At 42.3% G+C, this 27,837-nt stretch overlaps 1 protein-coding gene across 1 annotated transcript in view; it reads left to right on the top strand.

Annotated features, from left to right (window-relative positions):
- UNC80 (unc-80 homolog, NALCN channel complex subunit) overlaps window positions 1-27,837 on the top strand; it is a 392,207-nt gene that overhangs the window by 79,359 nt on the left and 285,011 nt on the right. Inside the window, 2 exon segments of the mRNA XM_033945805.1 lie at window positions 903-1,069; window positions 19,454-19,552. Coding sequence (XP_033801696.1) covers window positions 903-1,069; window positions 19,454-19,552 — 266 coding nt within the window.

The following is a 27,837-nucleotide window of genomic DNA, read 5'->3' on the forward strand; positions in this document are numbered from 1 at the left end:
CATGTTTCGGTCCTGCCTCAGGGAACACACAGGAAAAATCTTAAGAGAAACACTCATGCGATGGGAGATTCCGAAACTGCGCGTTGTACGCTTCTCTATGTGAGACAACAGTCCTCCTTCGGAATCTCCCATCGCATGAGTGTTTCTCTTAAGATTTTTCCTGTGTGTTCCCTGAGGCAGGACCGAAACATGCATGTCGGAACTCGCAAGCTGCAAGCTAAGTTTGCCTAAGTTCTTTGACTATAAGCTATAGTAAACCGTAGTTTTTTCACAACGTAAAAACATATATGAATTGATATAACCTCTGGTTTACTTGTCCATGCGATGATTGGGCTGTGAGGTGGTTTTTCCTCTGGGGTTCGCCCCAGTTTTCCCCTCCATGATTCTGAGCAAGCCTGTGAACTCTGTTATATCATCCATATAATACTTTGAACAGGTCCACGGAGTGATTTTTCTTCAGTTCAACACTTGCATTTTATCACTCCTGTTACATTGTTTGTAACTGGTCCCCTTTCCCATATTTGACTGGAGTCTGCAACTTCTCTGTTGGTGTGCATGATGTAGCAGGCAACGCTCCACATAATCGAATTTTTAAAAATCTTTCCAATTAGAAAGTATTATTTTAATAGCAATCATTAGGGTTTTAACAACTGTGCCTTATAAATGTCTAACTCCATTTTCAATCCCATCTCACATGGAATAATATTTATAATTATTTGTTAAGATAATAATAATTATTTGATAAGATAGGGGTTCTATTATATCAAGAAGTTCAGATATGGTTTTCCAAATCTTCCCCCAATCCTGCTGCGTAACTAGAATAGATTTTTCCCTTCTTTGTCTATACTGTGTAGCTTCAGTACATCAAAGTTCTTTTTGTCATAATCTTGTTTTCCATACAGGGGCTGTATTGTGACATCAGACAATTGGTACAGTTCATCAAGGAGGCCCATGGGAATGTCTTCAGGAGAGTGGCGCTGAGTGCCCTCTTGGATAGTGCTGAAAAGTTAACCTCGGGAAAAAAAAATGATGAGATGGACCAAGAGCCTAGACCTTCAGGGAGCAAAAGGTTTGTCTTTGGGAAGAAGGAAATGCAGTCGAGAGGGAATGGGAAATGATAGGGGATGAATCAATTACCCAGATGCCAAAAGAAAGGGAGAGCACTTTGTTTTGCTTCACAATTCTGTATGAATGTTGTGTCCTAGCTGAAACTCTAAGTAGACACGAAGGGCTTGATTCACCCAAAGTGTTGAGTTAGGGAAATTTCCAGCAAACATAATCACCCATTTTGACAAATAAAATAATTGTATTCTGTGTTTAAAAGGTTTGGCTCACATATTCAGTGTGTCACGGGAAAGTTGGCTTTGATAATAAATACGCTTTACTTGTTTTTTGGATGATCTCCACTTTGAACACTACAGGGCAATGAGCAGTGGTAATACTCTCCGATCATGTCTGATGCCAATAGATCAATATTCTTGAGTAATTTTCCCCCTTCCTTTACCAACGCATAGGAATTCTATGAGCGTCGGAGCAGTTACTGTCGCTGTCGGCGCTACAACACGTGCTACACTTGAGTAAAGGAGGGGGTTTGTACTCACAGAATTTGTAGCCAGTTTTTAAAGAACAACTACATAGATACTTTCCCCATTTAAAATTAGCAACAGTACCCTGGGGCAATACGAAGGGGTGCTGAAAAGTTCTCAGCCCAACCCAGAAGAGAATGATGTGGATATGTTTCAGTCAATGATCTGAAACAATGTCAAAACAGAGAATTTTGTTTCTTCAAATTGGAACTTAACAAAATAAGATAACACTCTTCTCAGCTACAATGGCAAAATAACGCTCAGAATTTAGGAAGTTGGTTGATTAGGCTGAGAACTTTTCAGCATCCCTTCATAGTGTCTATGGAACTTACCCCTGGTATTTTTGTTGGATTGACTCTGCATTTGAAAATATATATATGTAGATTTTAAAATCATAGCTGTGCATATTTGTGACTGTGTCTAGGAAAAGGTAACTAAATTCACCAAAAAATAAATGAAGTTTTAATTAATTCTGTTAGAACAAACAATTTGTAATAAAAAAGTCCAAAACCTATTCTTCTATGTGAAAATGTTTTTTAAAAAGTGACAAAAGTTCAAGCATTTAACTTTGCAGGCTTCTTATGGACGCATGACATGAAAAAAAGTCGGCCATTCTCAATATTTTGGGTCTGAGATTTTAGTCACCTCTTCCCAATGTCGGTCACATTTTGGCTCTAACAACCTGTCTCAGTCTGTTTTTACTGCTCTTTAATTTGTTAGATCATTTTTAAAATTGTCCTTCACAATATATTATAAACATTGTGTTTTTTTTCGGCAAGCACTTCATTATTCCTTTTATAAGAAGTCAGTATGTGAGGAGTAGCCTATTGGTCTAGTGCAGTGTTCTTCAACTTTTGACATCTATGGACCGGCGGAAATAAAAGAATTATTTTGTGGACCAGCACCGGTCCGCGGCTTGGTAGTTGAAGAACGCTGGGTTAAGTTGTGAGCCAGACCCCGCCCATCTCCACCCAATCTCTGTCCCAGACCCCGCCCCCATAATAGTACTAATTGGAACACTATTTTTCTATTCATTTTTCATATACACCCACAATATTATCTTATTAACACATAATGGTTAACCATAAAATTAAACTACACAAAGCACACTGTACATATGCTTCTCAACATTAATTCCTACCAGAACACAAATTATACAAACCCAGATTATACAGTTCAATCACTAAATTAAAAATAAAACCATTCCCCCTACCTTTGTTGTCTCCCTCCCTCCATGCTGTGCCTTAACTTCTGGCTGTTTTATGCCACCCCAGGTGTTATCTTTGGGCCGACTCCCTCTTCTTCACTGACACAGTGCACTAAAGCGCGGGCAGTGGCTCCTCACGTGTCCCGTGCCTGAACCGGAAGCCTTCCCTCTGACATTGTGAAGTCAGAGAGAAGGTTTCTGGTTCAGGCGCGAGATGCGCGTACGAGCCGCTGCCCATGCTTTTGTGCACTGCGTCAGTGAAGAAGAGGGAGCCCCGCGAAGATTACACCGCATCGATCGGTCTGGTGGCTGAAGAACACTGTCTCGGGCCTGATGCACGTGCCGGCCCTGAAGACCGGCACCGGTCTGCGGACCGGCAGTTGAAGAACACTGGCCTAGTGCAGCAGACTGAGATCCTGGGGAACTGGGTTCATTTTCCACTGCAATTTATTCTAATCCTGGGCAAGTCACTTAACCTTCCATTGCCCCAGGTACAAACACTCAGGTTATGAGCCCCAGGGACAGAGAAAGTACCTGCATAGACTCCCCCTTGTATCAAGCTACGCTGACAAGCAGTGCAAGCTAAATGCTGAGCCTCCAATTCTATTCCTATAAGCAGATCGGCATTTAGCTTCAACTGCTCGGCAGCACTGCTTGATATAAAGGGGGGGGGGGGAGATACAATTCTGTGTATATCTAGTAGCGCTATAGAAATGATTAGTAGTAGTAGTTGAACATCTCACAGCTGATAGTGATGTACAAGTCAAAAAAGTATCAAAATTATATCACTAAAAAAACTAACAATGTGGCTTTAACCAAATAACAATAATGTAGTTACAGCTCAGTGGCATACCTAGCATAGGTGACATCCAGGGCCCATCATTTTCTGACACCACCACCCCCACCCTATCTGTATGAAAAACATGATTTTTAGTAACAATCCACACGTCACACAAGAGTGTACCTAGGAAAAGGCAGCATCTTACATACTGCAGTGAGCAGTACAACATCAATACACCCATTGTAAAACTAAACAAGCAAGACCAGTACAGATCAATCCTAACAAAAAACCATGTCTTTTGAACACACAGAACACAGAAAACACCTTCGCCTAGTATGTAATCACAAACTAATCCCTCCCCCTTTTACAAAACTGTAGTGTGGTTATTAGCCATGGTGGTAACAGCCAACGCTAAAAAACGCTCTTTTCAGTTTTGTAAATGGGGAGATAGAATAAATATACGTAGACAAAGGTTAAACTGAAGCACCAAGAAGCTGGACTCTGCGTACAATGCAACACCACAGAAACAGCGATGCATCTCCCCTAAAGCAAAAAAAATAAATAAATAGAATTTTTTTCTACCTTGTCTTCTCTGGTTTCTGTTTTCCTCATCTTCTTGTCACTCTCTTCCTTTCATCCACTGTCTACCCTCTCTCTGCCCCTTCAATATGGCATCTTCTCTCCTTCTATTCCCCTTCCAGAAACTTTATGCCTCCCCCTTCCATCTCTCCCTTCACCCCCATTGGTCTGGCATCAATCTTCTTCCCTTCCCTCCTCCAATGGTCTGGCATCTCTCTCCTCTTCTTCCCTCTCCCACACCCCCATGGTCTGGCATTTCATTCTCTCCTCTCCCTTCCCCCCACTTCTATCAGCATCTGCCCCCTTTCTCACCCTTCACCATGCTTCCATACCACCCTGACCCCCTTTCCCACCCTCCACACCCTCCACACCCTTCCTTACCATCATGACCCCCTTTCTTACCCTTCACCACACTTCCATACCACCCTGACCCCTTTCTCACCCTCTAAACCCTTCCATATCACCTTGACTCCCTTTCTCGCCCTCCACACCCTTCCTTACCATCCTGACCCCATTTCACTCCCTTCACCACCCTTCCATACCACCCTGACCCCCTTTCTCACCCTTTACCATGCTTCCATACCACCTTGACCTCCTTTCTCATTCTTCACCACGCTTCCATACCACCCTGACCCCCCTTTCTTACCCTCCACACCCTTCCATACCACCCTGACCCCCTTTCTTACCCTTCACCACGCTTCCATACTATCCTGACCCCTTTCTCACCCTCTAAACCCTTCCATACCACCCTGACCCCCTTTTTCACCCTCCACAACCTTCCTTACCATCCTGACCCCATTTCTCTCCCTTCATCACCCTTCCATACGATCCTGACCCCCTTTTTCACCCTTCACCACGTTTCCATACCATCCTGACCCCATTTCTCTCCCTTCACCCTTCCATACCATCCTGACCCCCTTTTTCTCCTTCTACCATCTCTCCATCGAAATCAGCAAAGTCCCGCGATGACTACTTCTGCTGCCTCTGCTCCGGAAGAGGTAAGTGACGTTGGAGGGGGGCTGGGCCGGCAGCCGCAGCGATTTGCAGCAAGGTCCTGTGATGACTACAGCTGCCGGTTCACCCCCTCTCCCCCCAACATCACTTATCTCTTCCGGAGCAGAGGCAGCAGAAGTAGTCATCGTGGGACCTTGCTGCATTTCAGTGCAGCTGCCGACTCATATTTCAGAGCAGAGTCGGCAGCCGCGCTGAGATGCCCTTTTCAGCAGCGCGAGAGCTTCCAGACCTGGCCGGCTGTGCACCCCCTTGAAGTGTGCACCTGGGACATACGCCTCCCCCACCCCTCTCTTGGTACGCCACTGTTACAGCTTAGAACATCATCGTACCATAGAACTATGCAATACAAACTAGCTAATCTAAATAAAAAGAACTTTCAATAAATACAAAGTAATAATAAGAACAGTGGCATAGCAAGGATAGGAGTTGCCCAGAGCAGTGGCATACCTGCACCCTCCTATCCACTCTCCTTGCTCCTTCCATGCCCTCCACTCTGCCCCCCATTTCTTCTATTCCCCCATACCACATTTGTGCCCTCCCTACCCGCCCCCTCCCCCCCCCCCAGTACCTCTTTAAATCTTCGCCAGTGTGAGAAGGTTCTCCGGCCTGCTGCTCATGTTGACGTTGGCTTTCCCTCTGATGTCACTTTCTGGCCCCATGACCTGGAAGTGATTTCAGAGAGAGCCAGACCTGCACGGTTTTCTGTTAGCATTAACTGTGCAGGATGGATCTCTACTAATTTGGCTTATTTAGTTTTCCAATAGGTTTATCGATGTTCTAGTACGTATTGTGTTGTTTGGTTATGTGTTTTCCTAAGTAGGTCCTTTTTATGGGACTCATGGTTGTTACTGCTATTATGGTATGGTAGAATTTCTCTTCAAGTCCTGGGTGACATTTGTAGTGTTCTGAATCTGTATTGCTTCACAGTATGCCTGTTACTGGATTTGGGATTTGGATTTAGATCACACCTTTCTCAGCAACAGTTTAAGGCAAGTTTCATTCAGGTACAGAAGATATTTTCATCATCCTGGATGGCTTATAATTTAAGTTTTGTACCTGATTCAATGGATGGTTGAGTGACTTGTCCAAGATTTCAAGGAGCAATAGTGACATCTCTGGTTCTCAGCCTGCAGCTCAATTAGGTACAGGTAATACAGATATCACATATTAGCCATACCTAATCTTTGGTAACTTAGCCCCTTACTACAGGCTAGCAGAACTGAAGCCTGGTGGCCATTTGGCAACCTACCAAAAACACTATGGTTTATGGTTGCTAATAACCTCAGGATTTTTGGTTACTACTGCTGAAATATCACTGTTTACATGGCCAACAGGAAGATATTGGACTGGAAAGCTAAGTATTAAAATATCCCCATACATTTCCAGAATACTGCAAATATTATTCTGTTCAAAATGTTGATTTCATGTACATTGTTTTGATTTTTTTTTTTAATACATAATTCCCTGGAGTGCATACAGTGTGCATAAAACCATCAGTAACAGAAGTACTGTCCCATTTTTTAAAGAGTGGTGCTCATACAGGAGGGGAGCAGTATTCTTTTTTAAGCTGCACTAATCATCCAGTATCTCAAATTTATTTTTTTTTGTATAAAATATATATATATTTTAATATATTTGTATTGAGAATGGCAAATGGCCCAGACAATATAGCACAATCAGCAAAATGGCAATACAGGAAGAACAAGAATAACAATGGAAGATATTCAGAGTAGCTATAAACTACATATGAATAAGTAAAAGCATGCAGAATATGGCATTCATTTTAATTTCCCTGTATATATATTGTGACCCACAGACCGTGCCATGCATACTGAGATACTGAGAATGAGGTGGCCCAGGATGAGAAAGTAAAGCACAAGACCCATAAACCAGCCTTCTATCCTTCTAAGTGCCCTAATCTTCCCAGTGTTAAAGTGTAGGAACACATGTGGGGGTGGCAGGGCAGGATTAATTTGTTGAGGGCCCCTAGGCACACAAGTACACTGGCCCCATGCCCTGCCCCGCCCCACCATGCGCCCAGGCGGAAACAGGAAGCTGCATCAGAGGGAAGCTTTGGGCAAGCAGCACTGCTTGCACAATTACAGTTCCCGTTGCCTTTCTTACCCGCGTTGCTTGCCTGTCTTAATTTCCGTCGATGGGGGGGGGGCCCGCATTGCCGATCGATGCTGGAGGGGCCTATCGCCATTTGGAAAAAACAATGTTGATGCCCTCCTTCATCAGGCCCCCCTGATCATTTCGGGCCCTAGGCACGTGCCTACTTGGCCTATTGATTAATCCTGCCCTGGGGGGTGGGGTACTCTCAAAGCACAGATAAGGTAAAGCCCAAGCTAAACAGGAACTGTACACTTCTTGACCAGAGAGGGAGCCCATGAACCCAGAATCTTGCCCCATAGCCTAGAAATTTGGGGTGGGGCACACACTCCTTAAACAAGTGGGCAGCCTGGTTAGAAGGGGAGAGGCAAAAGGAATAGAAACTCACACGACTAAGAGGCACACAGTCAGAGACTGCGGAAGCCATGGGGATAGGCAGCGGTGTCTCACAGGAGGAGAACTAGGATACTGAGTTAAGCACAGCAAAGGGTTACCTTATTTTGAGATGCAAAAACCCGCACACATGGCCCCGCCTTGTTCTGCCCCCAGCCTCGCCTTGTTCTACCTCCAGCCCCACCCCTTTCTTCCCCCCAGCCCCGCCCCAAAGTCTCATCTTTTCTTCCCCGAACTCTGTCTTTCTCTTCCCCTCCCCCTGCCGTAGTCTGGAATCCCTCTCTTTTTCTTCCTTTCCCTGGTCTGACATCTCTCTCTTCTTCCCCCTCTTCCCTACCCAGTGGTCTGACATCTCTCTCCTTCCCTTTCCTTTCTTACATGGTCTGGCATCTTTATCTATCCCTTCCCTCCCCTGGAGGTCTGGTATCTTTCCTTCCTTTATCTCCCCATCCCTGCGGTCCAGCAACTCTTTCACCCTCCCGGGATCCAGTGCTTGCTCACCCGGCGCTGCTGTAACTCTTTGGGCCGTTGGCAGCATGAATGAAGTAAACATGCTGCCTTCGGCAACTCAGAAGCTTTCTTTCTGCTACTGCTTTCCGCTTGTGCATGGACAGGAAGCAGCAGCAGAGGAGGAGCTTCTGGGGTCACAGATGACAGCATCAGTCACACTACCGATGGAATTAAGAGTTGCAGCAGTTCCGAGTGAGCAAGCACTGGATCCTGCAAGGTGGGGGTGGGGGAAGGAGGACTCCCAATAGGTGCCCGAGCTGCTTAGAGATACTAGATGTCCGGTTTCTCCGGAGAAAAGTTGCAAAATTAAAAAGCCACCCGGACTCCCGAAACAGTCCCCTAACACTCATCCAACATCCCCAACACTCCATCACACCTCAACATCCCCTCTGACACCTCCCAAAATCACCATGCCTTTAGGAGATGGCAAGCAAGAGGGATGCCCACACCCTCCTGCTGGAGGCCCGCCTCTTCTAAAATGGCAGACCTTCCCCTTCCCAATGCATTCTGGGATGCACTGGGGAGGGACCTGATTGGCTGAGATGTCTAAGGCCCCCCCTTAGGAAGGACCTTAGGCACCTGGATCAATTGGGGTCTTAGGCCTCCTTCCCAGTGCATTCTGAGATGCACTGGGAGTGGCCTAAGACTCTGATTGACCAAATGCTAAAGGCCACTCCCAGAATGTTGAGTGGGTGTTGGGGATGTTGGGGAGTGTCGGGTGGGTGTTAGAGAATGTCGGGGAATGTTGGGGAGTGTTGGGAGTTCGAGGGATTGATGGAGCTGGTGACAGGAGGGAATGGGCATCCTTCCTGCCATGAGCAGTGTTAGTGGTTCATGGGTGGCGGTTGAGGAGTAGTGGCTCATGGCCAGTAGGGGGTGATGTTTATGGGATGGTAATGGATGATAGTGCAGTATTTTTGTGGAGTTTTTCTACAAAAGTGCCTGTTTTTCGTATGATTCTGGGTAATTCTAGTTAGATACAAACATATGTGTTAGTTAAGGCCACACCCAATGGAAGCGTATGAAGAAAGGGTGAATAAAAATCTAAATGTAAATGTAGCTAAAGCCAGAAAAACACACTACAAATTAATATAAGGGAAAGAATGGTGTTCTTTTTGTGTACTTTGCTGTTAGGCTAGATCATGGAGGAAATCATAAAGGATACATGGAATCCATTTTGGGTTCTTTGTTTTGCTATATCTGCTCTGTCTTTGGACACCATTTTGTGCCAGTGACTAGTTTCTGTCTTCTTTGTCCTCTTTGTTTTTCTTTGTTTAGTTTTCTCGCTCCCAGCATGTGGTGTTAATTAATACCACATGTGCTTTAGACTAGTTAGGAAGATAATGTGTCCCAAACTAAGATATAACAGGAATTAAATATAGTTATGAATGAAAATTATGAATGAAGGCTTGGCAAAGCAAATATGAATCAAGCAAATATGACTGGAGTGAGTGTATGGCTGTGTATTGAACAAAAGAATTGGTAGAAGAACATAATATATATATATTTGCAACCTAAAGAAATTTAAAGGGCACAACATCTGGACATAATTAACAGTCTCTAGCATAGAGAGGGGGAACCAGCCCCTCCTCCTCCAGGCTAAGGTTTCTGTGTGCAGATCCATAACCTGGCAGCTTAGGGAGAGTTTTTTCCTCTAAGACTGACAACTTTTCAGCATGGAAGGGCTGAGAACATTTCAGCATCTTTTTAACAAATAATTTCTCTTAATATACTTTGTGAAAATTATGATTTATATTCAGAAATGACTATAAGCAAACAAATGTACTTTTCTGAAACTTTTGTCTTTGTCTAATTGGAAACACCTCTTTTGTTAATTGTTATTGGTTGAGAGACTGATGATGTCACTGAGCCAAAAGTATATAATAGAGGGTCATGAGATCCTGAGGTGAGCTTGTTATCAGAAGGCCAGCATTTGGCAACTATAACAATCTCCCATTAGCGCAACTGTTAATGCAAGCAATTATGCTTTATTCTTTTGAATTTCATAATGGAAAAATAGAAACAATAACTCAATAAATCTTAATTATAATTTTTAAAATCTTGCGCTGGTGTCATTTTGCATGTTTTATTATTTTTCAAACCTTGAGCTTTCAAGAGGCGTCGATGTCCCTTGCTCACGGTGAGAGGGAGTTGGCATCCATCCTGCTGTGGACAGTGTTGGGGGGGGTCAGGGGTGGCAGCGAGAGGGAGTGGGTACCCTCCATCCCTCCAGGGAAATTCCCTTGGTGTGATCAGCTGATGGGAAGGGATCAGGCGCGATTTTATAACCAGCACCTGTGATATTGGCACCGATTAAAGAATCTGGCTAGTTAGGTTGGGTTGAATGTCTGTCCCTTAGGGCAGACATGATTCCGTAGAGGACGCCGGTGTGCGATTCTCAGATACTTCTTAGGCGGCTTCAGAAACCAGCATCCTATACAGAATTTACCACAAAATATTTATTTGCAATGCCTTAAGCTTGTCAAATTTCTGTTTTGAGGAGTGAGACGCAGGGAAGAAAATTAAGACTGCGGGGATGGGAATGAAATATACACTTCATGTGAGGGATGGGGAGGAGATGGGAATGACAATGCAGGGACATGAATGAATTTGTCCCCGCATCACTCTCTAGTCTAGACTACTGTAATTCTCTCTATAATCAAGTATGGCAAGCTGATCTCAAAAGATTGCTATTAGTCCAGAATCCTGCCCTAAATCTTTTTCATAATGCAGGCCCTATGGATAATCATGTTATTCTACTGTTTGTAGGATATCACTGGCTGCTCATAACTTATAGAATAAAATTTAAGATATTGGATATGACAGTTAAGGCAAAGTAGAAAAGTCAGCCTGCTTCCTTCTTTAATGTACTAATTCACCAGGCCCTCATCTTCTGTGTTTATGTAATGAAAACTTACTTATGATACTTCTTGAGTACTTGTAACTAATACATGACTTGGCTTTTATATTCTTATCCTTCTGATATGAAATTCAATCCTAAAAGATCTTCAACATGAAACATCTCTATCTAAATTCAAGAGAGTATTAAGGCTTTCTTTCCCAGGGTGCAATGGGAACTGAAGTCTGTGGATGAAGTTAGGTGGACATTATTGTTAGCCTTTTCTTCCTCTCTCAATCACTTTCTTGTTTCTTTTATTTAATAGGATTGTAAACAACTATGATATACTGTATACTATGAAAAGTGGTATATTATGTCTTATAAAACAAGGGGCTACTGAAAAGGTCTCAGCTCAACCAAGAAGAAAATGATTTAAAACCATGAAACTTACAATTTTTCCACACTTTTCTTGACACTTTTCGTTTCATTTCATATCATTGAAACAAAAGGTAACAAGAAAAGTGTGGAATAACTTGTAAGTTTCATGGCTCCACATCATTCTCTTAATTGAGCTGAGAACTTTTCAACAGCCCCTCATAAACATAAACATTACAAATGATACTTAACACTGCAGTAAAACTGATTTGGGGGAGGGGTCCATAAATGGAAGAGAGCATCTCTACTGTTTAAAGATCTGCATTGGTTGCCAATATTACCGTATTTTCACGCATATAACGCGCACGTTATACATGATTTTACAAACCGTGCATAACCTTGCGCGTTATACGCGTGAGCGCGTTGTACAAATTTTTTTTTACATAGTTCCCCCCCGACATCCGATTCACCCCCCTGCAGGACCGCTCGCACCCCCACCCAGAAGGAATGCTTGCACGCACCCGCACTCCCACCCGCACCCGCACCCCCACCCTGAAGGACCGCTCGCACCCCCACAGCCTCCCGACCCCCCCCCGTATCATGTAGAAGCTCCTACCGGTGTCCTGCTGCTTCCTCTTGGTGGTCCCGGCCCTTCTGTGAGCCCTGCGCCCCCCCTTCCCCGTACCTTTGTGTAGTTGGCCGGACAGACGGGAGCCAAACCCGCCTGTCCGGCAGGCAGCCAACGACAGAATGAGGCTGGATTGGCCCATCCATCCCAAAGCTCCGCCTACTGGTGGGGCCTAAGGCGCCAGGGCTAATCAGAATAGGCCCGGGAGCCTTAAGGTCCCTCCTGGGGGCGGGGCCTTGGGCACATGGTCGGGTTGGGCCCATGTGCCTCAGGCCCTGCCCCCAGGAGGGACCTAAGGCTCCCGGGCCTATTCTGATTGGCCCAGGTGCCTTAGGCCCCACCAGTAGGCGGAGCTTTGGGACGGATGGGCCAATCCGGCCTCATTCCGTCGTTGGCTGCCTGCCGGACAGGCGGATTTGGCTCCCGTCTGTCTGGCCAACTACACAAAGGTACGGAGAAGGGGGGTGGGGGTGTCGTGGGGGTCGGCCAGGGGGGTCGCGGGTCGGCTGGGGGGGCGATCGGAGGTTCTTGGGGGGTGCGGTCGTTGGGGGGAGGGGGGTTTGCGTCGAGGGCAGGAGGGCCTGAGATCCCTCCTACCCGTAATGTAGTGCGGGGTGGGGGTAGGGGGTCGCCGTGGCCAGGAGGGTTTGGGCTCCCTCCTGGCCCAAACAACTAGCGGATGGGGGTCGCCAGGGCCAGGAGGACTTGGGCTCCCTCCTGGCCCGAACAACTAGCGGGGGGGGGGTCGCCAGAGCCAGGAGGGCTTGGGCTCCCTCCTGGCCCAATATTGTCGGGGAGTTGGGGAGTTGGCGGGGCAAGAGGGCTTGGGCTCCCTTTTGCCACGATCGTGTCGGGGAGTCGGGGGGGAAGAGGGCTTGAGCTTCCTCTTGCCCCGATCGTGTTGGTGGTGCCGCGGTTGGCTGGGGCAAGAGGGCTTGAGATCCCTCTTGCCCCGATCATGTCGGGGGTGCCGCGGTTGGATGGGGCAAGAGGGCTTGAGCTCCCTCTTGCCCCGATCGTGTCGGGGAGTCGGGGAGTCGGCGGGGCAAGAGGGCTTGACGTTAGAGAAAAGGCGAACCGCTGGAAGAGGAAGCAGCGCAGGCGCAGGGCTCACGGAAGGGCCGGGACCACCAAGAGAAAGCAGCACGACACCGGTAGGAGCTTCTACATGATGGGGGGGGGGGGGTCGGGAGACTGTGGGGGTGCGAACGGTCCTTCAGGGTAGGGGTGCGGGTGTGGGTGCGGGTGGGAGTGCGTGCGATCGGTCCTTCGGGTGGGGGTGTGAGCGGTCCTGCGTGGGGAGTGAATCGGACGTCGGGGGGGGGCATCAGGCTTTCAGGGTGGGGACAGGACTTCAAGGGGGTGAGGAAAGTCAGGGCGGGCAAAAGGAGAGTCGGGGTGGCCAGAGGAGAGTCGGGGCGGGTGAAAGGAGAGTCGGGCGGCGACGGGAGAGTCGGGCAGCATGCGCGGTATACGGGTGTGCACGGTATATAAAAATTTCTGTACATAAATTTGTGTTTTCCGCGCGCTATACTCGTGTGCGCTTTATACACGGGTGCGCGTTATCTACGTGAAAATACGGTATTTCATTTAAAATGTAAGCTTTTGACTATTACTCACAAAATAATTTAGGGTCATGGTACCAAGTTGATGAAAGTGTGTGGCCCAAAACAGGCATTGTGATTGGTGAAGAATATTCTAGTTGAGTTTTTTTCTCCCAAAGAAGGGAAGTTAAGGGCCCTTTTTACAAAGCCGTGGTAGCACTTCTCCTGCAGCAAATGCACCGAAGTCCATAAAAATTGAATGGGCTTTGGTGCTTTTGCCATGAGAGAAGTGCTGCCACAGGAGGAGCACTGCCGTGGCTTTGTAAAAGAAGCCCTAAATACAGTTAGAAATAATTCATTTAAAGGTATACACCCTTGCCCCAGGTTATAGAATAAATCACCTTAAGGTCTTTAACTAGAGGATAATATTTTAAATGCAAAAAATCTATTAAAACTTGGTTATTTAACCAGTAGTTAGACCAGACGAATTTAAGATGATGAATGATTTTCTGAAGCTTACTGAAATTGTTGTACCAAGGATGAAATCATGAAATTATTGTATTCGTAGGATAATTTCAGCTCTTGCATTGGTTTTACCTTTTGGGATATTTAGGAATTTTGCTGTGCTAGAAAAAGATTATTATTTAGTCATCTATAATATTTTTATAATATTTGCACATTGCCCTGAACCCCTATGAGGATAGAAGCAGGATGTAAATAATTAAATTAAAATTTTAGCCCTGGCACACTCCACCCAGGCCAGAATTAACTATTGTTCAATAATGTGCCTATTGATAGTATGCATTATTGAATAATAGTTCACTATTGTTTATTTAAAACTTTATATACTGCATAACAGCCTAAAAAAAGATCCAAGCGGTTTATGTATGTATTGATGACAGGAAAATAAAAATTGCAAGTGTTATATTGTTTGAGGTTTAAAATGTTGACTTCAAAGTTACTCTATCTTATCTGTCTAGATTTCTCACCTCCACTTGTCCCCATTTCTATTAAGATGTTTTAATATGTATTATGTTGACATTATGGGTAGCATACTATGCTATAATGCCAGGGTAGCGAACTCCGGTCCTCGAGAGACGTATTCCAGTTGGGTTTTCCGGATTTCCCCAATGAATATGCATTGAAAGCAGTGCATGCAAATAGATCTCATGCATATTCATTGGGGAAATCCAGAAAACCCGACTGGAATACGGCTCTCGAGGACCGGAGTTCCCTACCCCTGCTATAATGTGTACTATTGTTTGAATATTAGTGCAGTGGTCTAAGAACCCCAGGGAAATTGGTTTGATTCTGCTGCAGCTCCTTGTGACTCTGAGCAAGTCACTTAAGGCTCCTTTTATCAAGGTGCGGTAGGCGGTTAACGTGCGGAATACCGCGCGTTCAACCGCCTGCCGCGCTAGTCGCTAACGCCTCCATTGACGAGGCCTTAGTTTTTTGGCTTGCCGCGGGGGTTAGCGCGTGATGAAATGTACCTTATTCACTCGTATCCCTCAATATGTCCTGCAAGAAGATGTGCGTCCAATTTTCCCTTAAATCCTAGAATGCTGGTTTCCTCCATCATCTCTTCCTGGAGAGCATTCCAGGCATTCACCACTCGCTGTGTGAAGCAGAACTTTCTGACATTTGTCCTGGCCGTGTCCCCTCTCAGCTTCAGGCCATGACCTCTTGTCCGAGTCACATTTGACAATGTGAATAACGTTGTTACTTGCTCACCATCCTTTCCCCCTGCTGGTGAGTGAGCTTGCTCCATTTTATCGATTCCTTTTAGTGTTTTAAAAGTCTCTATCAGATCCCCTCTCAGTCTTTTCTTCTCCAGGGTGAATAATCCCAGTTTTCTGAGGTGATCTTTGTAGCTCAAGTTCTCCATACCAAATGGTGCAAGGGGGCCAGTAACAGTGGTAAAGGTATCGTGGGGAGGGTGCAAATTTGGAGCCTTTTTCAGTGACAACAATCTGCACCCCCTGCAGATTCTATGGGCTCCTCTTACTAAGCTGCGCTAACGGTCTTAGCACACGCTTAGCGCACGCTGCATTGACGTGCCTGCTAGACACTAACGCCGCCATTGAGCTGGCGTTAGTTTTGGGCACGTAGCGCACGCTAAAAACGCTAGAGCAACTTAATAAAAGGAACCCTATATCTTTACTGGAAAACACACCACATCTATATTTTTTTTATATCCTAGACAGAGTTTAACAATGTTTTCCTTTAACTGCCTTTTATAATATGTCTTAAATTTGACCAACTTGTGCCTTGTTGCAATTAAGAACCCTACCGAAAGACAAATTGACAGTCTTGTAAATGAGGGCATGAGTTGCTGGAAATTTTTAAAAGGATGAAAGCAGATGAAAACGTGATGAGGTACAAAGACTGCTGTGTAACACAGAAGGAAATACACTTGACATAAATTGTATTCTGAGAAGGCCTGTGCCCCAAGTATATCTGCTCAGTCTCACTGACAATGATGCCTTACATCAACCTAGCTGTATAGATCCCTTTATAACAGGGGTGTCCAACTGCGGCCCAGTGAAGTATTTTGTGCGGCCCCGGTCGAGGGCGATGCAGTGTTTTCCTCTGCTGCCCCCGGGTGTTTACCGTCTTGCAGGCTCCCTCCTCTGTCTTGCTGCAGCGTTTGCATATTTGTGCAGCCCCAGAAACATTTTTTTTGACCAATGTGGCCCAGAGAAGCCAAAAGGTTGGACACCCCTGCTTTATAAGACTATAGATATCTCATATTTAACCTGCTCTTTTTAAAATACTCAGGGCAAATTACTTAGAATCATGCATAAATGTAATATGCATAACAAACAGAAAAGATACAATAACAGCATCTTAATATAAATCACTGTGAAATAGCATAGAGATATTATAGTACCAATTTCATAATACAATCAGATTGCTTCTTGCCTTGAACTTTAAAAACAAGCCAAAATTTATGGAACTAGAGATGTTTTGGATGCCCTCATAAATTTGTTCATCAATTAAGTACATTACCGATGGTAATTTATTGCATAAATATGAGGAGGAAAAAAAAGAGAAAACCATAGCTGAAGCCTGGACAAATTGAATTGTATGGAATACAAACAAAAGCCATTGATACTGGGAGTGAAGACTGCAGGGCCTCAGACAAACTCCGACGGACTCAAAGGACCTGATTCTCTTTATGCCACTGATCTCGGCAGCCGCCTACGAGGCGACCGCCGATCGCTTGTCAATCACGCATCAATGTCCCGATTGGCTGTGAGACGTTTGCAGAATTAGGCCGAAAGGGTCTTAGAGTTATATTTTGTCCCACACACTTATCTTAGTCATAAATACTACCAAAGAAATTCATTCACACCATACCTGAGCACAGATACAATTCTCTTTTTATTCCAGTTAGCTTATACTCTCATATACTAATAGAAAGTTATACAAAAAATAGGAATAAACAATAATCTTATAGCCACAACTCTCACACACAAAATTTTATTTTAAAAACTTGTATAGTCTGCTTAAAACCTAAGCGGGTACCATAGCAAGCATACATAATAAAAACCAACATTAAACATTCTTCACATTAAAACACATACACTACTACTGTATATAAGACAGGTTTAGACTAGTAAAGTCACAAAGACAAAAAATGGGGTTTGTATTCCTGGCAGAGTAATGCCCTCAGACTAATGAAGACAAAGCCCACCTGCTGGACTTAGAGCCCAAATTTTATAGGTTGTTCAGTAACATGTACAGAATAGGGAAATGCATATTCATTAGTTCTGATAACCTAGGGTCAAGCAATAAACATTCTTTTGTTTGTTTTCATGTTTCTTTGCCCATCTGGATTGTGTCATGTTCCTTGGAAGTAACAAAAAGAAAATTATCCCTTTTAATTGGCGAGTAGTGAATCATGGACAGAGTAGTGGGCAGTGAAGGAGGTTGCTATGCATATCTATCTAGGTCACAGGTAGCTTTTTTGTACTTACCATGACCCCTATGTGATGTGCATTAGAGAAACATAGAATAAAGAACATATAGGAGAAGGAATGAGGTGTACCTAAGGGAGGCAGGAAAAGAGGCCCCTAGGTAACTATTTATTGCAGTTTAAAGAGTATAGGATAGTTTAAGAAAAAGGCTGATAGGAAAGGGAGTTTAACTTCAAAGAGACATGAAAGAATAAGGTGCCTGTTTATTGTAGCATTCTCTCGAGGCTAATCTGGTAACCTTATTTCTTCCAAGGATCAGTGCCTCTGCATTTCAGAGCACAAACATCCTTCCTCCCCCAATTAGTTTGACTAGCTGATTAGCTTGGCTGTCTACAAGTCATATTAAATTTCACTGTGCCAGAGTTTTTTCAAAGAAAAAGAAATGATATCTCAGAAATATATCTCAGAAAAATTAAAGTCAAACTGTATTCACCAGACGAGTTGGAAAGTAACACTGCAAACCACCTGAAATATCTGGGCACAGAAAGGTATAGACATTTAAAGATAAACAATAATGCCTTCAACTGGACTCTGTTCTACAGACAGCCAATGGAGAAAATGTAATGATGGGAATAACATGATTCCTTAGTTATGCTGATACTAATAACAGACAGCATTCTGGATATGCTGTAAATGCCCCATATGCTTTGATGTTAAGCCAAAATAAAGAGCTTTACAGTAATTCTACTGAGATAAAATAGCTGAATGACAATTGCTGCAAAGTTTTATGCAAATTTTATGTAGCTGCCTACCTTAACTACATTTGAAACTTGATGCTCCATGGGTAAATCTCCATCCAGTTTACTCTCTAAATTTGGAATATTTTATATTTCCACAGTACAGAGTATACTAAAGTACAGGAATCATGATGGACCTAAATGATCTTGGTCTCCATAGGATTTAATTTAAGCTTATTTACCGTCATCCAATCCTTAATAACTTGCAAGCAGATAGTCAAGCTATCCTGACCCAAAGATATACAGCTGTATATCATCAGCACATATCTGAAACCATATTCCAAGTGGCAATAGATAGAAGCTAAAAAGGACGGAGCAAGAGTAAGGCTTCTTGTGGTACCATGAAGGGCTGGGTAATAAGAAGAGCTCTCATGATCTATTTGATAGGAAAGAGTTAAACCATTGTAAAGTCCCTCCCCACACACTTTAAATTGCATCACGTGTTGCCATATATCAAATTGTCTCTGAATCAAGTTCTTTTAATATTTGTATGTATTGTGTGTGCCTTCCAAGTTTATATGTACTGTAGATTGCTTTTTTGTGTGTTAACTGTGAAGGCAACATTAGAATTCATTTTCTTTCTACTAATCAACCTGTTTATATATTACCATGCAAAAAGATAAAGAGAGCCTAGCAAACTCACTCTTTGTACTCAGGGTAAACCTAACAGGTTTTTACTAATAAATTATGATCATTATTATTACTCTAAGTAATAATATTTGCATTTGGTGGCCTATTTAATCAATTTTTCCAAACCCAATTTACAGTCATAGCAAATCAGAAACATACTCTTATCAGCTAATATCTTTAGAGTGGGTTTAACAGTAACACTTTCAAACTTGACTTGACCTCTTAGTCTTGTATTCAAGAGACAGAGAGATAATATATATTTTTGCCTGATTGAAGTTGGCCAACTTGGGGCAAAGACAGATAAAGTAACAACTTGCCTCTGTTCCTGGTAGAATCAAAGCAGGAGCTCCTGATTCCCAATCAGAAGTTACACAGATCATAATTAAATGCCTTCTTATTAGGCTAAATAGAACAGCTTACCGTACAAGCATATTTTGATGTAAGGGATAATTGTTGCTATTGAGATTAAGCACATAGTAAAGTGAGACCATTTGTTAACTTCTATTTTATTTGATTGACTGAATTCTGTGCTCAGACGAGAGGTGGGAAGTGTTACCGATAAAGGCCACGTATCATCTGCCCCTGATGAGTTCCGTACTTACATCACCAGTCGCACCCCGCAGACTCCAGAGCAGTAAGTAGATAGTTTTTTAGTCCTAATCCTGTATTCTCCTCATGTTTGTAGCACCAAATAGTAATTTAATGAAAGGTTGATTTTAGGTGCTGCATTCATCCTATTCAGATTTACTTTATAAGAGATATGCTCTTATACTGCTATGGTTCAATGGTACATCCAAACTAGATAATTAAAATTCTAATATCGCTATTACTATTGCAAACCTCTGATTTAATGTTCTAATATATGTACCTCTCAACTCGCTCATAATTCAAGGACGAGAGTCTCAGGAGAAAACGTTTATATACTTTTAGCTCTCTTCATTTGATTATTTATGACAGTCAGACACCAGCCCATTATAACTGCAGTATGATATTTGCAAGATGTACCTCATTTATGAACCTCTAGGTTGACAATTTTTCAATGCCTTCAATACAAATTTTGCAGTAATTTAGCTTTAAATAGCCATACCTTTGATTGAACTTCCATGAGCAATTACAATTATGTCATTCATCCATACTTGGCAACTTTTAAATGGATCTGCCTATTAAATTGCAACTATTAAATGCAAGTTCAACATGGAGATCAAAAGTAAAAGATATGTAAACAATGGGATTTTCATTCAAATGGTGCAAAATTATAATTCTTGATAAATTTTATTGAGTCACCCATGCCAACTTTCACTTACTCCATGGAAAGGAAAACAACTTTTCTGTCATACATCTAGCATGCTTTTTACAACTTGTATTTTCTTTTCATGCCCTACATCAAAGGCCATTATGAAGTAGCATCGGTTGGATGATAGAATAATGTGCTGGCATAATCTTTCACCTTTCCATTGGAACCTAGATGAAAACAGACTTGACTCCTCCCCTGATATGCCATCTTTTCTGTGGTACTGTCAGATCCATTGTCCAAAAAATGTGGCCATATGACCTTTATACAGGTCAGTCCTGATTTTAAATAATCCTGTCCTTCTTAAGAACATGATGTATAATTGTCTAATTTTCCAATCAAGCCATACACACATAATACATTTAAGATCTCATGATCTGATACATCTAGATAAATCTAGGATTTTAAATAGAGGAATACAAATGATGTATAATCATCCCTCTACTAGAACTTGAACTTTTCAGCTGGGACCTGCTTTATATGGACACGGTTTGAACCGCATGAGATAAGTGGTCATTTTTTTGTAAACAGCTGTTTTTGTATGACTGTGTCCTCCTGGTCCCTGTGGACGTATTACTCTGCAACCTGCTATATGTGAGGATTTGAATACTGCCTTAGCAAGTGAAGTTTTTTCTGACCTGTGACCGGTGTATACCTGCTTTATTAGCCTATACCTGGTTAGTCTGGCATTCGCAGCATGGTGATAGCTCCTTTGGAGCATTAGTGAGGTCCTTTTCTCCACTTCTGAGTTTGAGTGGGCGTGTGTGATTCTGTATCCTCTCTTTAGCAGCAGAAGAGCAGTTATTTTTTGTATATTATCTTGGTTAAATGACTTGCCTGGGGTCACAAGTTACTGCAGTGGGAATCAAATCCACTTCCCCAAGTTCTCAGCCCACTGCTTTTTAATTTATATTTAATTCCAATAATAACAAAGAAGGCAATTCTATAAAGGAGTGCCTAAATATAAGATCCTAGAGGGCACCTATTTGGAACCTATTCTATATAGGACAGTGGTTTCCTTTATAGAAGACTAGAAGACCATACATAAGGATGGTTTGAAAGGTTCGGTAAAAAATCAAGCTAAACAAATATTTTTATTTAATAAACTGTTATGTTTCTCAACATAGGGCACGCTAGTTGATTTAGTGCACACTAAATATTAACATGTGCTAAATGCTAGCATATCCATAGAATATAATGGACATATTAGCATTTAGCGCGCGCTAAATTGGCTTAATAAAAGGACCCCATAGTCTCCATCGAGAGCTATACATTACATTACATTAGGGATTTCTATTCCGCCATTATCTTGCGGTTCAAGTCGGATTACAAATGGTTTGTCTGGATATTAGAAGTGTTTAGGGAGTAGTTTGTACATTTCTTTGAGTTGTTAAGGAGTTGACATGATATAAGAAGTTCATATGTAGTAGTTGCAGGTGATGCCGATGTTAGTTCGGTTTTATGTGTTTTATGAAAAGAAGGGTTTTTATTTCTTTTTTGAAGGTTTTGTAGTCTGTGGTTGTGGTCAATAGGTTGTAGAGTTGTGGGTCGAGTTTTGCAGCTCGAGTGGCTAGGAGGTTGTCGTACAGTTTTTTTTCTTTTGACGTTTTTGGTTGGAGGGTGTGTGAATGGTGCATGGGTTCTCCTATGTCTGGTTGAGGTGGATTGAATTAGTCGATTGTTCCAATAGGCTGGGCTGTCTCCGTTTATTGCTTTAAATAGTAGGCAGTAAAATTTGAAGTATATTCTCGCTTGTATTGGGAGCCAATGTGAGTCGTGGTATGTCTCTGTGATGTGGTCATATTTCTTCAGTGAGTAGACCAGTCTTAGGGCTGTGTTTTGTATTGTTTGTAATTGTTTTATCATGGTTGCTGTGCATGGGAGATATAATATGTTGCGGTAGTCTATTAGACCTAGGATTAGGGATTGTACCAAGAGTTGGAATTGTTTTCTGTCGAAGAATTTTCTGATTTGCCTCAGGTTTCTCATGACTGCGAATGATTTTTTTTTTATTGTATTGTTGATTTGTGGCTGCATTGTACAGCCTTTGTCTATTAGCACTCCCAGGAGTTTTAAAGTGGGTTGGATGTGGTATGTTGTAGTCCAGTGATCTTCCAGTTTTTCCATCTCATCAGAAAAATATGGTTTTATCAAATTAAAAAAAAATATTTGTTTAATTTGATTTTTAAATGAACTTTACAAATCGCCCTCATACATGCATTCAGGCACTTGCTATAGAGTTGGTGAAAATGCTCATTCCTAGATTCAGGAAATATGCACATAATTTACTATATTGTATAAGTTATATATATAAGTGTGCACCCTGACCATGTTTCGCCCATGTGAATACCCAGCTACAAAATATGTGCTGCCAAAGATATACTCTGCTAGGGAGATATGAACTAATTCTGTAATAAAATAACGATATCCCACTATTATCACAGCTATAAAATAATAAATAAATAAACAAATAAACAATTAATTATATGATGTAAAGTTCTCAGACCCTTTAACCAATATAGAACAGTGATAAGAACATAAGAATATAAGAACATAAGAATTGCCGCTGCTGGGTCCATTGTGTCCAGCAGTCCGCTCATGTGGCGGCCCCCAAGGTCAAAGACCAGCCTCACCGGTGTACTTTCCAGTTTAGCAGGAACTTGTCCAACATTGTCTTGAATCTCTAGAGGGTGTTTTCCCCTATAACAGACTCCAGAAGAGCGTTCCAGTTTTCTACCACTCTCTGGGTGAAGAAGAACTTCCTTATGTTTGTACGGAATCTATCCCCTTTCACCTTTAGAGAGTGCCCTCTCATTCTCCCTACCTTGGAGAGGGTGAACAATCTGTCTTTATCTGTTAAGTCTATTCCCTTCAGTATTTTGAATGTTTCGATCATGTCCCTTCTCAGTCTCCTCTTTTCAAGGGAGAAGAGGCCCAGTTCCTCCAGCCACTTAACCATTTTAGTCACTCTTTTCTGGACCCTTTTGAGTAGTACTGTGTCCTTCTTCATTTATGGCAACCAGTGCTGGACGCAGTACTCCAGGTGAGGGCGCACCATGGCCTGGTACAACGGCATGATAGCCTTCTCCGATCTGTTCGTGATCCCTTTCTTAATCATTCCTAGTATTCTGTTAGCCCTTTTCACTGCCGCCATGCATTCAGCGGACGGCTTCATTGATTTGTCGATCAGAACTCCCAAGCCTCTTTCCTGGGAGGTCTCTCCAAGTACCGCTCCAGACATCCTGTATTTGTGCATAAGATTTTTGTTACATGCATCACTTTATACTTATCCACGTTGAACCTCATTTGCCATGTCGATGCCCATTTCTCGAGCTTGATTATGTCACGTTGCAGATCTTCGCAATCCCTCAGTGTCTTCACTACTCTGAATAACTTCGTATCGTCCACAAATTTAATCACCTCACTCATCGTACCAATGTCCAGATCATTTATAAAGATGTTGAAGAGCACGGGTCCAAGCACCGAGCCTTGCGGCACCCCACTGGTGATGCTCTTCCAGTCTGAGTATTGTCCATTTACCCCCCTCCCCCCCCCCCCACACACACACACTCTCTCTGTTTCCTATGCTCCAGCCAGTTTTTAATCCACGTGAGTATTTCACCCTCGATTCCATGGCTCGCAATTTTCCGAAGTAGTCGTTCATGTGGAACCTTGTCGAACGCCTTCTGAAAATCCAAAAATATAATGTTGACCGGGTCGCCCTTGTCTATCTACCTGTTTACTCCCTCAAAGAAGTGCAGCAAGTTCGTCAAACAAGATCTGCCTTTGCTGAAACCATGCTGGCTGGTCCTCATCAGACCGTGTCCATCAAGATGATCAATGATGCGGTCCTTTATCAACGCCTCTACCATCTTTCCCGGTACCGAGGTCAGACTTACCGGTAAGTAGTTTCCCGGATCTCCCTTCAAACCATTTCCTTGATGGCTTTTGCTGCATTTATTCACAAGCACTAGCACTTTCATTCAGTCCATGGCAGTCGACAGTGTTTTCAACAAGCCTTCCCAGCAGGAGTGAAGATGAGTCTGTTTATTCTTATCTTTCTTTTTTTTTTGTTATAACATTGAACGTGGAGGAGTAAGATTCATATGGGAAGGCAATGGGGCAGAAAAGGCAATGATGGTCCCAACGGCAGCCATGGTTTAGTGTTATTACTATTCTATATTGGTTGAAGGGTCTGAGCACTTTACATCATATAATTACTTGTTTAATTATTTAATTATTTATCATTTTATAGCTGTGATAATAGTGGGATACTGTCAAAGATATAAACATATTTACAGAATAGCACATAGCCAGATTATTTATGCTGTATGTATGTATTTACATAAAAAAATCTCTAACAGCGTGCTTATTCAATGATATTACTAGGAGAGTGATGATTCATGCAATGCAAAGATAATCCTATAAGATCATCCCTTAAAAATCTCTCACTAGAGTCTTAAACTTATATGGGCCCTCAGAGATGCCACCATTATACTCAATTATAGTTTCACAGTACAGTAAAACCTTGGTTTGCGAGCATAATTTGTTCCAGAAGCATGCTTGTAATCCAAAGCACTCATATATCAAAGCAAATTTCCCCATATGAAATAATGGAAGCTCAGATGATTCATTCCACTACCCAAAAACTTTAATGCAAAATACTATATGTACTTGTATTGCGAGACCTCGCTCAGTTAGAACAGTCACTACACTCCTGCAGCGTCAGAGAGAGAAGAACCATCGGCTCAGTTGTGACGTGTGTATATGGTATATACTTGTATTGGAAGACATTGCTTGTATATCAAGTTAAAATTTAATAAAATATTTTGCTTGTCTTGCAAAACACTTGCAAACCAAGTTACTTGCAATCCAAGGTTTTACTGTATATGGCTTTATGCATCAGATCCTCATCGGGTCCAATATTTACCAGTGTTATAAATAAAGTAAATGAAGTGAATCAGCATTTCTCAAAGATGTTTGAAATATTAAAGTACTTAGCTTTAGTTAACGTGGTCAGATTCACAGGGACTAATCAGCTCACATGTTTCACCCTGGGTTTTTTTTTTTCAAGGCTATTATCCCTTCGTGCGGCTATTGCCCATATATCGACCACTCAGTGCATATACTAAAAACCGGTGCAAATATATGCACTGAGTGGTCGATATATGGGCAATAGCCGCATGAAGGGATAATAGCCTTGAAAAAAAAAACCCAGGGTGAAACATGTTAGTTGATTAGTCCCTGTGAATCTGACCACATTAACTAAAGCTAAGTACTTTAATATTTCAAACATCTTTGAGAAATGCTGATTCACTTCATTCACTTTATTTATAGCACTGGTAAATATTGGACCCGATGAGGACTTGATACATAAAGCCATATACAGTAAAACCTTGGGTTGCAAGTAACTTGGTTTGCAAGTGTTTTGCAAGACAAGCAAAATATAATATTAAATTTTAACTTGATATACAAGCAAGATCTTGCAATACAAGTACATACCGTATACACACGTCACAACTGAGCCGATGGTTCTTCTCTCTCTGATGCTGCAGGAGTGTAGTGACTGTTCTAACTGAGCGAGGTCTCGCAATACAAGTACATATAGTATTTTGCATTAAAGTTTTTGGGTTGTGGAACGAATCATCTGAGCTTCCATTATTCCATATGGGGAAATTTGCTTTGATATATGAGTGCTTTGGATTACAAGCATGCTTCTGGAACGAATTATGCTCGCAAACCAAGGTTTTACTGTACTGTGAAACTATAATTGAGTATAATGGTGGCATCTCTGAGGGCCCATAAAAGTTTAAGACTCTAGTGAGAGATTTTTAAGGGATGATCTTATAGGATTATCTTTGCATTGCATGAAGATGTTTGACAACCTACTAGCGACGCAAGCAGCGAAACTTGGCCGCTCCATCTCCAACTTGCTGACAATAACGAGCGACTTCAAATCATTTCGAAAAGAAATCAAAACCCTGCTATTCAAAAAATTTATCCAGATATCTTAACTCTTCCCCTTGTCCTCCCCTCCCCTGTAAATTCCCCCTCAAAATCTCTTCCTCTCTTGCAATCTTTCTCTTCAAAGTCTCAACCATATAAGCAGCTCCATAAATTGTAAATCTCCTGGAAATGTCTAGTTATCTTTTTGTAATCCTATAATTTCCTAAATTGTAATTTTCCAGTCAGCTTCTTTTGTAATCCGCCTAGAACTGCAAGGTACGGGCGGAATAGAAGTCACTAATGTAATGTAATGTAATTGTATGTATGTACATAGACATATACATATACATTTACATTAACATAGACATATATATAAACATAGACATAGACATATAGACATTTACATAGACATATAAATGATTAGAATACCAGAACTTGCTTGCTTCCTTGCCACTTAACTATAGGTAGCTACTTATAGGAGTCCCTGCTATGATTGAGATGTTTGACATCATTGCCATCAGTGATGTAGTAAGGGGATTGGAGGGGCAGACCGCTCCAGGCGCCGTCTTGTGGGGGCACCAGCAGCTCTCCACCCTCCCATGCCACGCTCACACCCTCCCTTTCCACCTTCCCATTCCTCTTGAAATCTATGCCAATGCAAGCAACTTCTCCAGCCTGCTGCTCGTGCTGGCCTAGCTCTCCTCTGAAATCACTTCCTGGTCATAGGGCCAGGAAGGTTACTCTGAGAAGACTGAATGGGTCTGGAAAGGTTATGAGAGATAAACAGATTGTCATTAGAATATGGTATGGAGGGCATAATGAGTCAGTAACAGGTGCTTGAATTTAATTCAAAAGGGGAGAGACGCCAGTGATAGCTGATTAAAAGGGGTGTGATGCAAGCTGTACTGCAGACCCTAGAAAACATCTTATAGTACCATGGTATTCGATTACATTAATTATATAGTGATAGGCAGAACTGTGTTTCTGGTGTGTTTTTGTAATATCTACCGTAATCATCTGAAATCTTCACTGCCCCTTAGAGCTTAGAGACCTCATTATAAAAGATTTTGTGGAGTTCTTTCTAGGTAGATGGACTCGGACAAAGTAATTTATTAAGGGATCACTACACTTATGTGGTACAGTTGTTGTGTGCACAATTTAAACCAGTTACAAAAGGATAAAGTAACATATACATTTTTATAATTATGCTGTGTGATATATGCATATACACATTTACATGTCCTCTGAAGCATATGCAAATCTACCTTTTTATTTTACATGCCTATATGTGCATATTATAAAATACTTGCTTAACTGCAAACCCTGCTTAAATCCTGCCCTCGGACTAGGTTGGACACATGTGTATACAGGAACAGGATGATTGTAAGTTTAGGTGCATGTATCTTATGTAGAAATTCTACAGTAGAATGTTGTTTTATGCCCAGAAATTCTTTTTAAATGTAACACCATAATTATACATTACTTGATCAATTTTGAACATATGTATGCTCATTTGGGATGATTTGATCATGCATTTATGTGATTGAGTTTGACACCCCTGTGTTAGAGGAACTGATAAAGCAGAATTGCTTGTTTACTTTTTCCAATAATACTAGCACTAGGGAGCACTCAATGACGCTACTAAGTAGCAAGTTTAAAACAAACTGGAGATAATATTTCTT

Source organism: Geotrypetes seraphini, chromosome 5, assembly GCF_902459505.1.
Source record: "Geotrypetes seraphini chromosome 5, aGeoSer1.1, whole genome shotgun sequence".
NCBI lineage: Eukaryota > Metazoa > Chordata > Amphibia > Gymnophiona > Dermophiidae > Geotrypetes > Geotrypetes seraphini.